This window comes from Vicia villosa, linkage group LG3, assembly GCF_029867415.1.
Source record: "Vicia villosa cultivar HV-30 ecotype Madison, WI linkage group LG3, Vvil1.0, whole genome shotgun sequence".
Classification (NCBI taxonomy): Eukaryota; Viridiplantae; Streptophyta; class Magnoliopsida; order Fabales; family Fabaceae; genus Vicia; species Vicia villosa.
Genome location: NC_081182.1, coordinates 64,157,074 through 64,170,344, shown reverse-complemented (window position 1 = coordinate 64,170,344; position 13,271 = coordinate 64,157,074). Strand labels below are relative to the sequence as shown.

Sequence of the window (13,271 nt, the reverse complement as noted above, 5' to 3'; positions counted from 1 at the left end):
TCTATTATGGTGCGAACCGGAAATCCATTTCTGGTTTTAAGAGGTATTTTTGAAATTTCGTGTGGTGCGTTGGAAAAGCATAGGATGGAATAAGAAATTCCAAAACAAATTGAGGAAACGTGACATTTTTTTCTCTCTCCAAGTAACAACTAAAATACTGATATGTATGCAGGAATTAATTTATTCAATTCAATATAGATTTTATTTAGATATACATGTAAATTTAAAATGAGCTATTTACTTATAAGATGAATAATAGTAATATAAACTCAGATGTATTAAATAATCACATAAAAAAGTTCGTAAAATGGAGAAATGAAAGAAGAAGAAAATTTGACATTGAAAAATAAAAATTGTCTCAAATAAATACAATTGTTAATTAAAATAAAATAGGTATTTTGATGATAGTGTCCCGTGAGAAAAATATAAATTTTTAACATTTGAAAATAAAAATTTTGTGTTTTAAATAAAAATTAATATTTTTAATTATAAATAAATAAATAGAATTGATTAAATTTGTCGTAAAAATAAAACTAAATGTCAACATTGTATACATTTATACACAATAAATATTTAATGTGATAATTATATACTATAATTATACATTTTAATATATTAAAAATAATTTTAAAAAGCTAAAATAATTAGGCACAAACACTAAAATAATGAAATGAAAAGAGAAAGAAATATAAAAGAAAAATGAATATAATTTGAAAGAAGAATGAGATGGCAAGTGAAAGAGTGAGAAGTGGAGGAAAAAGTGAAAGTTGTAAAAGTGTCCAATAAAAAATTGACATTTGGTAGCATTTGGTTTGAAGTAGAGTGAATAATTTTGGAGATTAATTTTTTTCGTAGGTGTAAAATAATTTAAAGTGAATGGTGTTATTGATAGTTTTGCATCTATGTTTTATTAGTTCATATACTAATTAGGAGTGTTCATTAGTTCATGCAAATTCGAATCGAACTGAAATCCAAACTAAGCCATAGTATTTGGGTCGGATATTTTTTTTGTTCAGGCAAAACCCAAACCAAACCAATGAAATCCAATGTTAATTGGTTCAGTCAACTGATTTCCAAAACTCTACCCGTCTACCCGAACTAACCATAACTAATTTGTATAATTTATATCATCATTATCATGCAAACTAGTATAAGGTATTCAACTTCAAGAAGAAGAAAATAAAACACCATTTGTCACATTCACAACCAATATAACATATATGGAGAAAATAAAAAAATTACGAATTTTTTTATTACTATGGAAAATTAGTCGATGTAAATTAAGTTTTTTTGGAAATATTTTAGCACATTTTGTTCTAATGTATTCGATCAATCCAATTCAAACAACTGGTTATTTATCAGTTTGGTTCAGTTTAGGCTTTGTTCGATTCTTCATTTCTGCAGTTCCATTCTGCTGTGGAGTATAGGGTGGCACCACGTCATGCACAATCCCTTCCTTTTCACATAATGTGTCGAAGTCTTTCGACACATATTCTCTAGCACCATCAGTTCTCAGAATCTTAAGCTTTCGCCCACTTTGCCTTTTGATCATATAATTGAACTTGACAAATACCTTAATCACTTCATTTTTCTTCTTGATCAGGTAAGTCCATAATTTTCGGCTGAAATCATCTATGAATGTGACAAAGTATTTGTTTCCTCCATTCGAATCCCACTGAATTGGACCACATACATCAGAGTACGACTTCAAGAATTTCATTCAACTTGCTTCCTGAATCCATGTTGAAGTTGTTCTTGTGCTGCTTCGCCTGCACATATTCCTCACACACTTCTCTTGAAATGTAGATTTATGATAATCCTGAAATCATATTTCTTCTTTTCAACTCTCTGATGTCATTGAGGTTGAGATGGCCTAGTGGATAGTACCATATCCATTCATCTCTCCTAGCTGTAGTTGCGAGGCACTTGTGCTCCGTCACATTAAGTTCAATCTTGAAGGTTCTATTCTGAGACATGTGAGCCTTCAAGACTAACCTTCACCTTGAGTCGAAAACTCTCATCATCTTGTCTTCAATCGACACTTTGTAGTTCTTTTCAACTAACGGCCATATACTGAGCAAAATGATCTTCATGCCTAGTATGTATAATACATCGGAGATTACTGACCTTTTGTCATCTTTTCTCATAATTAGAATATCACCAATACCTTCAGCTGCTATAGTATTATCATTTGTAAATTTCATTGTGTTATTCATATAGGACTTTATGTTGACAAACCAATATTTTCTTCCAGGCATGTGTGATGAGCATCTCAAATCCATGTCTCATTGGTCATTGAATCTCTCTTCATCTCTTGTTGTGACCATCGACATTATCTCTTCTTCTTCTTCTTTATGTTTTGCAAACTTTGCATCACTTTCTTGATTCTTTCGTTTTTCTAAACAAACACTAGAGTAGTGACCATACTTCTGACAATTGAAACACTGAATGTGACTTTTGTCAGGCTTTCGACCATCACCTTTTCCTATGCCTGCAACACCACCTTTCTGGTTGCTTTGGTATGAAGGCTTTCTCTGATTCGACCAGTTTCGTAACCTAGTGAAGAAATCAGTAATGCTTTCACTTTCTTCCATCTAAAACAATTCATACGTTCTTTTGTGAGTTTGTAACCTCGCCTCTTTCACCTTTTTTGTACCTCCAAACGATTTTTCCAAAATTTCACATGCTTCTTTTGTAGATTCTACATCGCTTACTTTTTCGAAATTATCTGAACTCACAAATAGATAAATTATAGAATAGAGCTCTATAATTCTTTTTCAATTCTTTGTGTGCAACATTTTCTTCATCTGTCGCGTTTTCTACAAGTGGTGCTACCTATTCTTTCACAAGATCCCAAAGATATTGATAACAGAAAACAACACTCATCTGCTTGCACCAATTCTCATAGTTGTCTACTTTCATAATTGAAAGACTCGCCAAAAAGTGCTTGTCTAAATGATTCATCGACATTATGATTTTCTTCCAATAATCACTCAGTCAGTACTCTAGATATTAGACGTTGGAAATAAACTCAAACCTTTGAGTATTTCCTTATCACTACAGAATAAGGATGAAATGGGAAAGAAAAGAAATTTGAGGTCAAAGATGAGTTTAAGTAAGTTTAAACTTTCTGATATTTATAAATTTTTTTAATAAAAATATGTAATACTATAAAGAAAAATTTTGAAAAAAAAAACTGACCCAAATAATCTCTATTACCATCTAAGTAACCTTCACAATGATAACATATCAAAATAGTACATCACTATAATTGGATGAACATGAATATTTAACGCTAATCTCTATTACCATCTAAGTTAAATCTTCACAATGATGGCATATCAAAATAGTAAATTACTATAATTGGATGTATATTTAAAGGTAGGTTAATTTTAGTGTATAGTAAATTACTATAATTGGATGGATATACGCTAGGTTAACTCCTTAAAAAATCTTTTTAGAAAATCTTTGTTCCCTTTGTAACCAAACAGATCCTTGTTCTAGTGAAAATTAAGAAATCTTGTCCATAATCAGTCACATTACAACCAAAAAAAATGTCAACAAGGATCTCACTTAAAAGTTCCAATGCATTTTGTTTTTTTTTTCAACTGGGCCACTTAAGTATCATTTCCCCTTTCGCATAATAAAGATAAATTAGTATTTTCATCATTAAATTTCTCTTAGGCTATGTTTGGGAGTTTGGAGGGGAGGGGAAGGCTTCCAAAAATGAAATTTTAAAAAAATATAGGAAAATATTTGACATTTTTTGAAAAAATGATTTTGTTTAGAATGATAAAAGAGTCATTATCATGACCAAATTTTTAATTTTCACAATACTATAACAACCTAAAAGATATTTGGAAAATTTATTTAAACCCTTCAAAACCCTCCAAAACCCTCCTTCAATACAATTTTTGAGTTCCCCCATTTTATGGGGTTTTTGGTGTTATTAATAAACTCAAACCCTCCAAAACCCTCCAACCCAAAATCCTTTTAACCTTTTCATCCAATTCTTCCTATTTTCCAAAGCCCTCCCCTCCCTTCCCCTCCAATCCCAAACATAGCCTATTGATCATCTTTCTGTAATCTATGTGAAATAGTCTATCACAAAAGTATGTAAGAGCGGGAGGGAGAGTAGTATATAAGATAAAAGCAGAACTGGAAATCTACTTTGCAGAAAAATCAATATCTACCTGCTTCTTCGACAAGCTTTCAATTTTGGATCCAAAGATTTAGAACGCTATCAGAATTAGTAACAAGGTTTCGAGGTTTAAACATGTTTATGTTGTTGTAATCAAGCAAGCAAAGTATTGACTAAGCACCCTTCTCAAATTCAGACTAAACATTCTAACCAAAAAATAATGTATTATTAACAATTTGACCTTGATAACCATTAAGTCATAGTGAAGATTGAACTTTGTATCACACCAAGCATTGATGCAATCGAACATAAGCTAATCATCTTCCTCTTGATCAAAATCCCTAACCTTCACATCTGCATCTTCTCCATACTGAATGCAGTTGTCAATTTGACCCAGCACATATTCTATACTGTAATTGAGAAGAATCCAACTATAAGTACAAAACAAAAATTGTTTTGTTTTGGGGCTAGGCACAGATACAGGGGTCATAAAAAGAACCGCAGAATATATAAAATACGAAATAGACACCAAACTAGTACGGGTTTTAAAGACAAATAGGGAAGGAGTTCAATATACCAAAATATCCCTATGGCCTTTTAAGAGGTGGACTTTATTAATCAAAATTAATTGAAATTTCTGTAAGTTTCCAAAAAATTAATGAACATAAACGGAATCTATAACATAGTGAAAATAAATCAAGAACAAATGCTTTCAAGACCTGCCATCCACGATGTGAGGCAGCTGCATTCATGGCTGAACAATTTGTTATGAATCCCATGATCAAAACAATATACTCAAAACGTGTTTATTAACAGAAGTCTAAAGCATATTTTTAGAATTTGAACTTAAAGCTTAACTCAACCCTACAAATCAGCTTGTAAGATAGAAGTCTTAAAACTTGTAAACACAAGCTAGCCATATCTCCAAGCTATGTGGGAATGTGGGTATCTGGGATCCGATCACACACCCTCACACTCATCCTAGGGTCTGTTAGGTTGTAGGGGAATGAAGGGGAGGGAAAGGATTATTTTAAGTTTTAGCTGTTTGGTTCAATTTTTTTTGGAGGGGAAGGGATGGGATTAAAATTCCTTCAATGCCAATTTTGACTCCCCTATAAAATGGGGGGATTTGGAGGGGAGAAAAGAATGACTTAAATAGCCCTAATAATTAATGAGATATTAAATATTTTAAGGATAAAAGTGGTAATTCTATACATTTCTTTATTAAAATCCCCCTTCCCCTTGCTGAACCAAAAACACAGTTTTTTAAAATCTCTCACCTCCATTTCCCTCCATTTCCCCTATAAAAATTGATCCCCTCCCTTCCCTCTATAAAAATCTCTCCACTCCCCTCCCTATTGGTTGAACCAAACAGACCTTTAAGTGTAAAAAAAATTGCCACAATAACAGAGATCTTAACGCACCCTCTTATGCTCATGATTGGGAATATGAAGCATGGACAATTCAACCCCCTTCACGCCCAAAAGCATGAAAAAATTTAGAGTGGCCCATTAACAAATTTAGGTTAGGCTCAATTACGGGTGGCCCATTAACAAATTTAGGTTAGGCTATGACATATTTAAACAATATCTCTATGCTATGTGGGATCTCAACAGATACTATCGAGGCAGAGATGGAGTAACATATTTTACTCAAATTGCCACAGCAATGAGCTACAAGGAAAAGACGAAAAGTAGCTTCAAGAACTATTAATTCCAGAGCATAACATAATATTTAATTTCATATACCAAATTACTTTGAAAGAAAGGTGACAAAGACAATCAGATCAGAGATATTTTCTTGGACTTTGAAAACACAACTCATAACCAAGAGTTTCGGGTAGCTTTGAAAATACAATCTACAAGAACCATCATTTGTGTTCAACTTAATTTATGCCATGCTTTTTCATAAAAACAATTTACAACAGTTTATACCACTCAATATATGAGGTACAATCAACTAGAGCAAGAGCATATACCTTATACCTTTATATAATAAGGATAAAACATCATTCAAAAAAACAAACAGGAAGAAAAGTTAAGCAGTACAAAGATATAAATGTGTACCTTTTGTCTTTCCTCAAGTCCAGTGGTATAAAACTCACCATGCTATAACTACTCACCTGATACACAAGGAATGAATAAATAAACATACAAGCCGATGGAATGGAAAACAAAGTATTCCATAACCTATAAAATATCTAGGAAGCTTCAGTAGCAAGAGAATAATCAGAAATTTCTGTTCCGAAATTAAAGTGATATGAATGAGTTGAAATGGAACCACAAGTCCTTTCTAAGACTTGGAATGGGCAAATGATAAAACTTCATATCTTATAAAACCCTGTCGATTTGTACTATCAATTCGGTATTGCATTCAACATATTTTGCTAATTATCATCTCTGAACTTGGACAAACCATCTAAAGCTCATCAATGTACAAAAGTTTGTGGTTGGTAATAAGTCTTAATCAAGGTAGTTGGTGTTGAAAACTGTATGTTGAAAGATGTAACTACAGTCTACATGTTTTCTAAAACACTCATCTAGGGTGTGCAGCCTGATTTTCTTATCAGAAATTTTTCGTGAGTGAACTCTCCAATATCATTTACATGGAAATGAATTTTTCAGAGTCTAATTGAGAGAATACATCATGCAAAGAGAAAAAGCTGCTGTGAAACATGAATCAATCTTTGCTTGTAATTCATCTAAGCTGTTGTATCATGTATAAAAGCAGTTTTCTACTACTGTTTATTTGAATGTTAACTATTTGAATTGGGTTGTCTTGCTTTTTCAAAATGAAAATCAATTCAAATAATGAATAGACAATTATCTATAAAAGTCAACTTAGTTTTAGTCCAAAATAATTCTAATGAAATTGCTATCTGTGTTTCCTAGTATCTTACAGCCTAGAACATCCCAGCAACTATACAATATAACTGTTAATTGCTAGTCAATGGTCTGCCAATGAAAGCTCGCAAAATGAATGCATACTTTACAATATTAGTGACAGTATGATATATTCGTAAAATAATCTAGGCACTCACAAGGTCAATCAAAGCTTTATTCAACTTTGCATACTTAGGAGCCATATGTTGATTCAATGCAGACAGTAAAAATTGGGGTTCTGGATCCAAGAAACTACAAGAAAAAAAAAATACATATATTAGAATTTCAATAAATAAAGCACCGGAAACAAAATAGTGAAAGAAATTAGGTGACAATAATTACTCTTCAAGATCCTTTTTGTTTTTCACAAGGTCCATTTTTGAGAGGATATTGACATGAGGTAGTTCAAGCTGAACCATTGCAGAAAGGGAAGCCATGCATCCACTTATAAATTTGGTCACATCTACCATGAACTGGAAATTTCAAAATTATTAGTCTTGAAATATAAAAAGACAAAAGTAATGAGAAGTCTAAGGGAACATGAGTGAGTCGATAGCTTAAAAGGAAGTATGAGATAAGCAAAAGTTGCAAAACTATCACCAACCTGTGAATCAAGCAAGTACACAACACAGACATTAAAATTTCTCCGCTTCAAATGTTCAACAAAATTCCGGAATACTGGCACATGTGAGTAAAGTTCTATCTGACCTGCAAAACATTACAAGGATAAGTTGCTCAATCACATTTTGCTAAGCTAGTTGCGACCAAAAAACTTAAATGATCAATTTTAATACAATTAACTTAGTTTAAGCTACACAAACTGGCCTTGGATTCTAAAAAGACAACTATTACAATAACCAATAGTTGAACTATGCTACCAATTGTCAAATTCTGATTTTGTATTTGTAACCTTGCATATTCATGCAACTGCAACTTAAAAAAACATTATCCCCTCAAAGTCATAAAAATCTCATAATTGCTATCTTCAGATACCAGTACTTCAAAAATAATCAAAATATAATAAACTACAAATAACTAAAGAAACGGGCATGAATACCAGGGCAGTCAAAAACCAAGTACTCATCATCTAAATAATTGTCCAGCTCCTCATCGAGCCACTCGTTGAGGTTATCTTCAAGGTGTCTAAAAAAAAAACTATTAAGGCAACAAAATTTCAACCACATAAAACAAAGCAGCAGAATTTATTTAAGAAAACAAACAAAAGGATACTCCATGCAGTATACAAGGCCACCATTAGGACCCAATCCAAGCTCCTCCATAACATCATCCAGCGAAATGAGTTCCCTTACATCTACAAGCATTTAAACCGGAAATATTAAAGCTCCGTGCAACAATAAACCTGAATTAACAAAAGAAGAAGCCACATAACACAAACACATTCTGCTTACCCATTGCAACAGGATAGTCGAAATTTTCAGCAGCAGGATCAAGGTTCACAATATGAATTGATCGTCGTACAGTTTCACAGTGTTGGAACAAACTCGAGCAATACGTAGACTAATCATAATCAACAAAGAAAAAATTTAGCCTCAAGTACATAATACCTATCAGTTTTACCAACAAACAAAGCAAATACAATAAATTTTACCTTGCCACTACCGGCAGGACCAATAACAAGCTGTGCATAACCCATCGATTCTTCGCGGAGTTCAGAAAGTGGTGCAAAGATAACTGACGGCTCGAAAAGAAGCGAGAACTGCAACAGCAATGTAAGCAGAAGTCCAAACGACGATGGCGAAAATCAAATTCACGAAATAACTGTGGCCCATAAACAACGGGACCTAAATATCATCAGAATGGGAAACTAGGTTATTTTGGCATCAAAATAGAGAGAAAGTAACAGAATAATGTAATGGAAACGCAGAAAAAATGATAGAGGAGAAAGAGAGAATAGTGATAATAATATGGTATAGCGAAAATGATGAATGATTAGGGTTTTTGACTTCGAACCTGTAGCTTGGAGGAGAAGTTCAACGCTGCGGAAGCTCGGAAGACGAGAGAGTGAGATACTAAGATACCCTATATTGTTTTTTATTTGATGTATTTGACAATTTCTCAATAAACCTCATCATTCTATTTAGCACCACCGAATTTTGACAAAATTGTCCTCGTGCTTCCATTTTTAATTCGGAATTTATTTTGATTCCGTAAATCAGAGATTCAAACCTTGGTTCAGGGTGCAGTTACTGTGCATAGATAAAAAATTTATGCACCATGCATAGATTATTATGGACTCTTGAATCAAATTCTAGACATCAATTGTTATTACTCAATACTCAATACTCATCACTCAATAGTCAATACTGGATTAAAAGCATGATCCAATAGCTTATGTAGGTTTATGCATGGTGCATAAGGAAAATCCTTATGCATATTTGCCAAAGCCCTTGGTTCACTTGATTGTTGTTGTTGGCACAATATTTTACCACCAGTCTATCTTGTCTTTTTTTAAATTAAATTTACACATTAAATATGATTGAAATTTTAATTATTTGTAAAATGTGAACAATACTCACAAGCATAATATCAAACAATTGGCATGCATTCAATGAAGCTTAATCTCTTCAACATTGACATCCTTTTAATTCCTTATGCAGATTTAAACAGCTAGGGTTTCAACATTTTTCTCCACTAGAGACAAAACCTAATTTCAATTTTTTTTTCACGAGAACTTGACCTAATTCAGAAATATCCATTGAGATCTTCTTGAAATTTTAACTAAAATTTTGAGTTTTTATAGGTTATGCCCATGAACCTTTTGATACAAGTTAATCTTTGCAATAGTTTATCCCAATCAAACAAAAAGTTTTTACTCGAGCCTAAATAATAATCAAAATAGAGATTTTCCAAGCTAATCTCAAGAACCAAACTGAGATAAGACTGGTTAATCTTAAGAATCAAACTTTATTCTTCAAGAGTATTGCACTCTTGAAAGTAATCACAAGGGTCATTCACTAAAATAATTTTTTTCTCACAAGTAGTGTTCACTCAAAAACACCGAGGCAAATTTAAGTGAAGAAAGATATTTCTAGAGAGAGGAAGAAAAATAAAGAGATAAATTCCAAAAAAATGTTAAACTTCGGGAATCGGTATAAAATGAAGACGAGGCGGCAATCCATTATATAGGAGAAGGAAAAACCGAAAAAGGAAATGATCCATGGGCCTCCTAACCGAATAATCGATTGGACTAATGCGCCAATCAATTAGTTGAACTAACAAATCAATTTTCCTGGTCCAAAATAGAAAGATTTCACAAGAAGTTGTTGTCAGTCATTAAAACACTGCCATAATCGACTATACACTAGTTTAGGCTCCTTCTAGACAATTGGCTTAGGCTTCATTTTATCTTCATTGGGCCTTAGATTATTAATATTGGACTCTAAGTGTGCTGTATTTGGCACCCCTTTGCTCCAAAAGAACTTGAAACTCAACCATAGGTTAGTAGAATATAAATTTTAATTGACTAAACAGTTAATAAATCACTTACTAAAGAATCATTCATAGTTTTTCCGACTTTTCAATCTCTATTAAGTGTATTACTTCAAAATCTCAAGATAACTTGAGAAACTTCACCTTGCGAGGAAACGACAAGACATCGTTGATTTTCCTTTCTCTACAAATTATTTGATACGAGAGTTTGCTCAATAATTAGTATTGATAAATCCATTACAAATTTATCATCTTAACCTTTTAATAGATTGTACCGTAATTGCAACCGTTGAATGACACCATCAACCTCAACACCTTTATCACATCCATTGAGGGATATCATTAACATAAAGAGCATCTAGACAAATGCCATTAGGTAACCACTTCTTCTTGTATACCTAAGATATTTCAGGAAGCTCTTTTGATTTTAAATTGTATCGTGTTAGAAACATCCTTACTAAAGGAGTGTTGAGATGTATTTTCCTTTGAAATATCTTCATTAACATTCAGAATGAGATGGTCCTTACTGGTCCTTTATTCATTAGTTAGACATTGATTCTCTTAAGTTAACTTCTTTAACTTGAATCTCTTTATTTGGACCTTTGACATTTTTCTTTCCCTTGATTGTTATCTTCCAATGATGTTTTCTAAGGGATACCTGCAAAAGTAACAACCTTTATTTCTACCTATTAGGGGTTAGTTTACCAAATGTAATATGTATGAGTTGTTCAATAGTTTGAAAAAGAGATTTTGAAAGAATTTCACATTAAGGATTTTATAGACCATGAATATAGAGGAATCAAACATACGTTGTTACCTTTGTTACACAACTTACTTAATATTAAGTAACTTGTGCAATAAAGCTATAATTAATTAGAACAACTAAAGGATAAGATTAGGGATCTTAACAAAAATCAAAAGATTCAATGATTTTTTGTTATTAGAAAAATAGATTTCTTCCTTCGTAGGAGTGGAATAATATAACATATTTATTTTCTCGGTTGTGTCACTTAAAGATCAACTATCAGTATCACAACTTGGCTTTTCTACCTTTTGTATCCATATCTTTTTGGGTCATTTAATTTTAGTGGAATACATATTATGAGTAGACATCTTTATGATTTTATGTTCATAATGTTCTTTATAAAAGTAAGAAGGAGGATGTCCTTCTTTGATCTCGTGACTCTTTTTAATAAAACAGACCTGGCAATATGTCCGTCTTTATTATTTAGTAATTATATTTTAGGGTTTTGCATTTAGATGTTGGTTGGTAATTGCAATTATTGTTAAAGATTTTACTGTTATTTTTAGGTTCATAACCAAGACCATCCTTATTGAAAGACTCCCTTTGGTTTCCTAACAAAATATTCAATTTGTTTTTCCCTTTAGTGAATTTATCAAGTGTGTTTTGAAGATCATCAATTTTATTTTTCAAAATGTTACATTGATCACACTTGATAGATTCGTCTAAGGCTTTATGAGACGAGGAAGAGTTTTAAATTAGATCATAATATTTCACTCTAAAACTCTCTATTTCTTCTTAGAGATTTTATTTTTCAATTCAAATGAAGAGATAATGTCTTTGGAGGTAGAGATAGTTTGTTTTAATTTACTCGTTTCTTTTGTTAGTTCTTATAAATATAAAATAAATCTTTATAATTTGTCGTGGAATAGAGGTTTTCTTCTTCTTTATTTGAAGATTCCATATTGTTGTTATCCTATAATATGTATTCTCTCTTTTTGGATTTCTTGAGCTTTCTTTGATTTCGGTTTCCTCTCGGATTTTAAGGGCAGTTTAGTCTTATATTCTAAGAACTCCACATGAGTCTGCTCCAACCACCGCCCCCCGCAAGGACCTATATGTGATACTGGATTATTTTGAGAGTCACCTTGTACCAGAGGAGTATTGTTGGGAGCCAGCTCATGTACATTGGACTTGTGTTGAGGGCTACTTGACATGGTTCTATATGGTGTCACACCCTATCATGACGCTAAACTCTCCTGAAAAACCACATAGGTAAGCTAACCAGAAGGTACTTAAGGTTTAGAATTAGTAGGCAGAGAGCATGACAACGGTATGTCGGCGTGTTGCGGAGATGAGTAGAGCATCCATAGAGTCAAAACACTTTGAGGATGACATTCCCCAATTGTCCTTAGATGCATCTCCAAAAAATAATACCCCATTTATATTTACCATACTTTCAAAAAAATCTAGAGGACATTTTCAAGATGCATCTCCAAATACACTAAATATCGTGCAAAGATACATCTTCAGGCTACATTTTATTAAAAAATAAGGTGGATTTCAGAATATCGTATTTTGATTGTGATTTGGATGCGCAATATATATATATATATATATATATCCGAAACGTGAACCATTTTAAATTTTCAAAAGTATTATACATTTATATAAGGGTCTAATAAGCAATTCTTGATCATCGGATCTTTCTCATCCTTAAACTCAATATAGACACTAAAGTGCTATTAAAAAGAACTTTGAGAGGAAGAAGATTTTGTGATGATATACAAGTAAATGATTCTCATAACAACAAATGAATCAATCTTTAATAGGTGAAATTTTTGACTTATTTAAACTGACTAAATTTTAATTTCTATAACAAACTTATAAATTTAATATTAATCTATTATACTTCATAGTACTTCATTATATTTCACTTTACATCTAGAATAGATGTGAATACACCAATACAATAACTTATTTTGGTACATAATTTTTAAAAACAAAAAAATTGTAGACTTGGTCAAAGAGAGAACAAGCCAAAGAAAAGTATGAA

At 32.1% G+C, this 13,271-nt stretch overlaps 1 protein-coding gene across 1 annotated transcript; it reads right to left on the bottom strand.

Annotated features, from left to right (window-relative positions):
- Nucleotides 1–4,170: 4,170 nt before the first annotated feature.
- On the bottom strand, nucleotides 4,171–9,085 carry LOC131661692 (uncharacterized). The gene is made up of 10 exons (XM_058931298.1): nucleotides 8,995–9,085; nucleotides 8,633–8,825; nucleotides 8,433–8,541; nucleotides 8,254–8,335; nucleotides 8,081–8,166; nucleotides 7,628–7,731; nucleotides 7,366–7,496; nucleotides 7,182–7,275; nucleotides 6,208–6,263; nucleotides 4,171–4,551 (listed from the first exon to the last, which is right to left on the bottom strand). Exons 2-10 carry the CDS (start codon nucleotides 8,675–8,677, stop codon nucleotides 4,455–4,457), a joined length of 804 nt encoding a protein of 267 aa, XP_058787281.1. The 5' UTR covers nucleotides 8,678–8,825; nucleotides 8,995–9,085; the 3' UTR covers nucleotides 4,171–4,454.
- Between the last annotated feature and the right edge of the window lie 4,186 nt (nucleotides 9,086–13,271).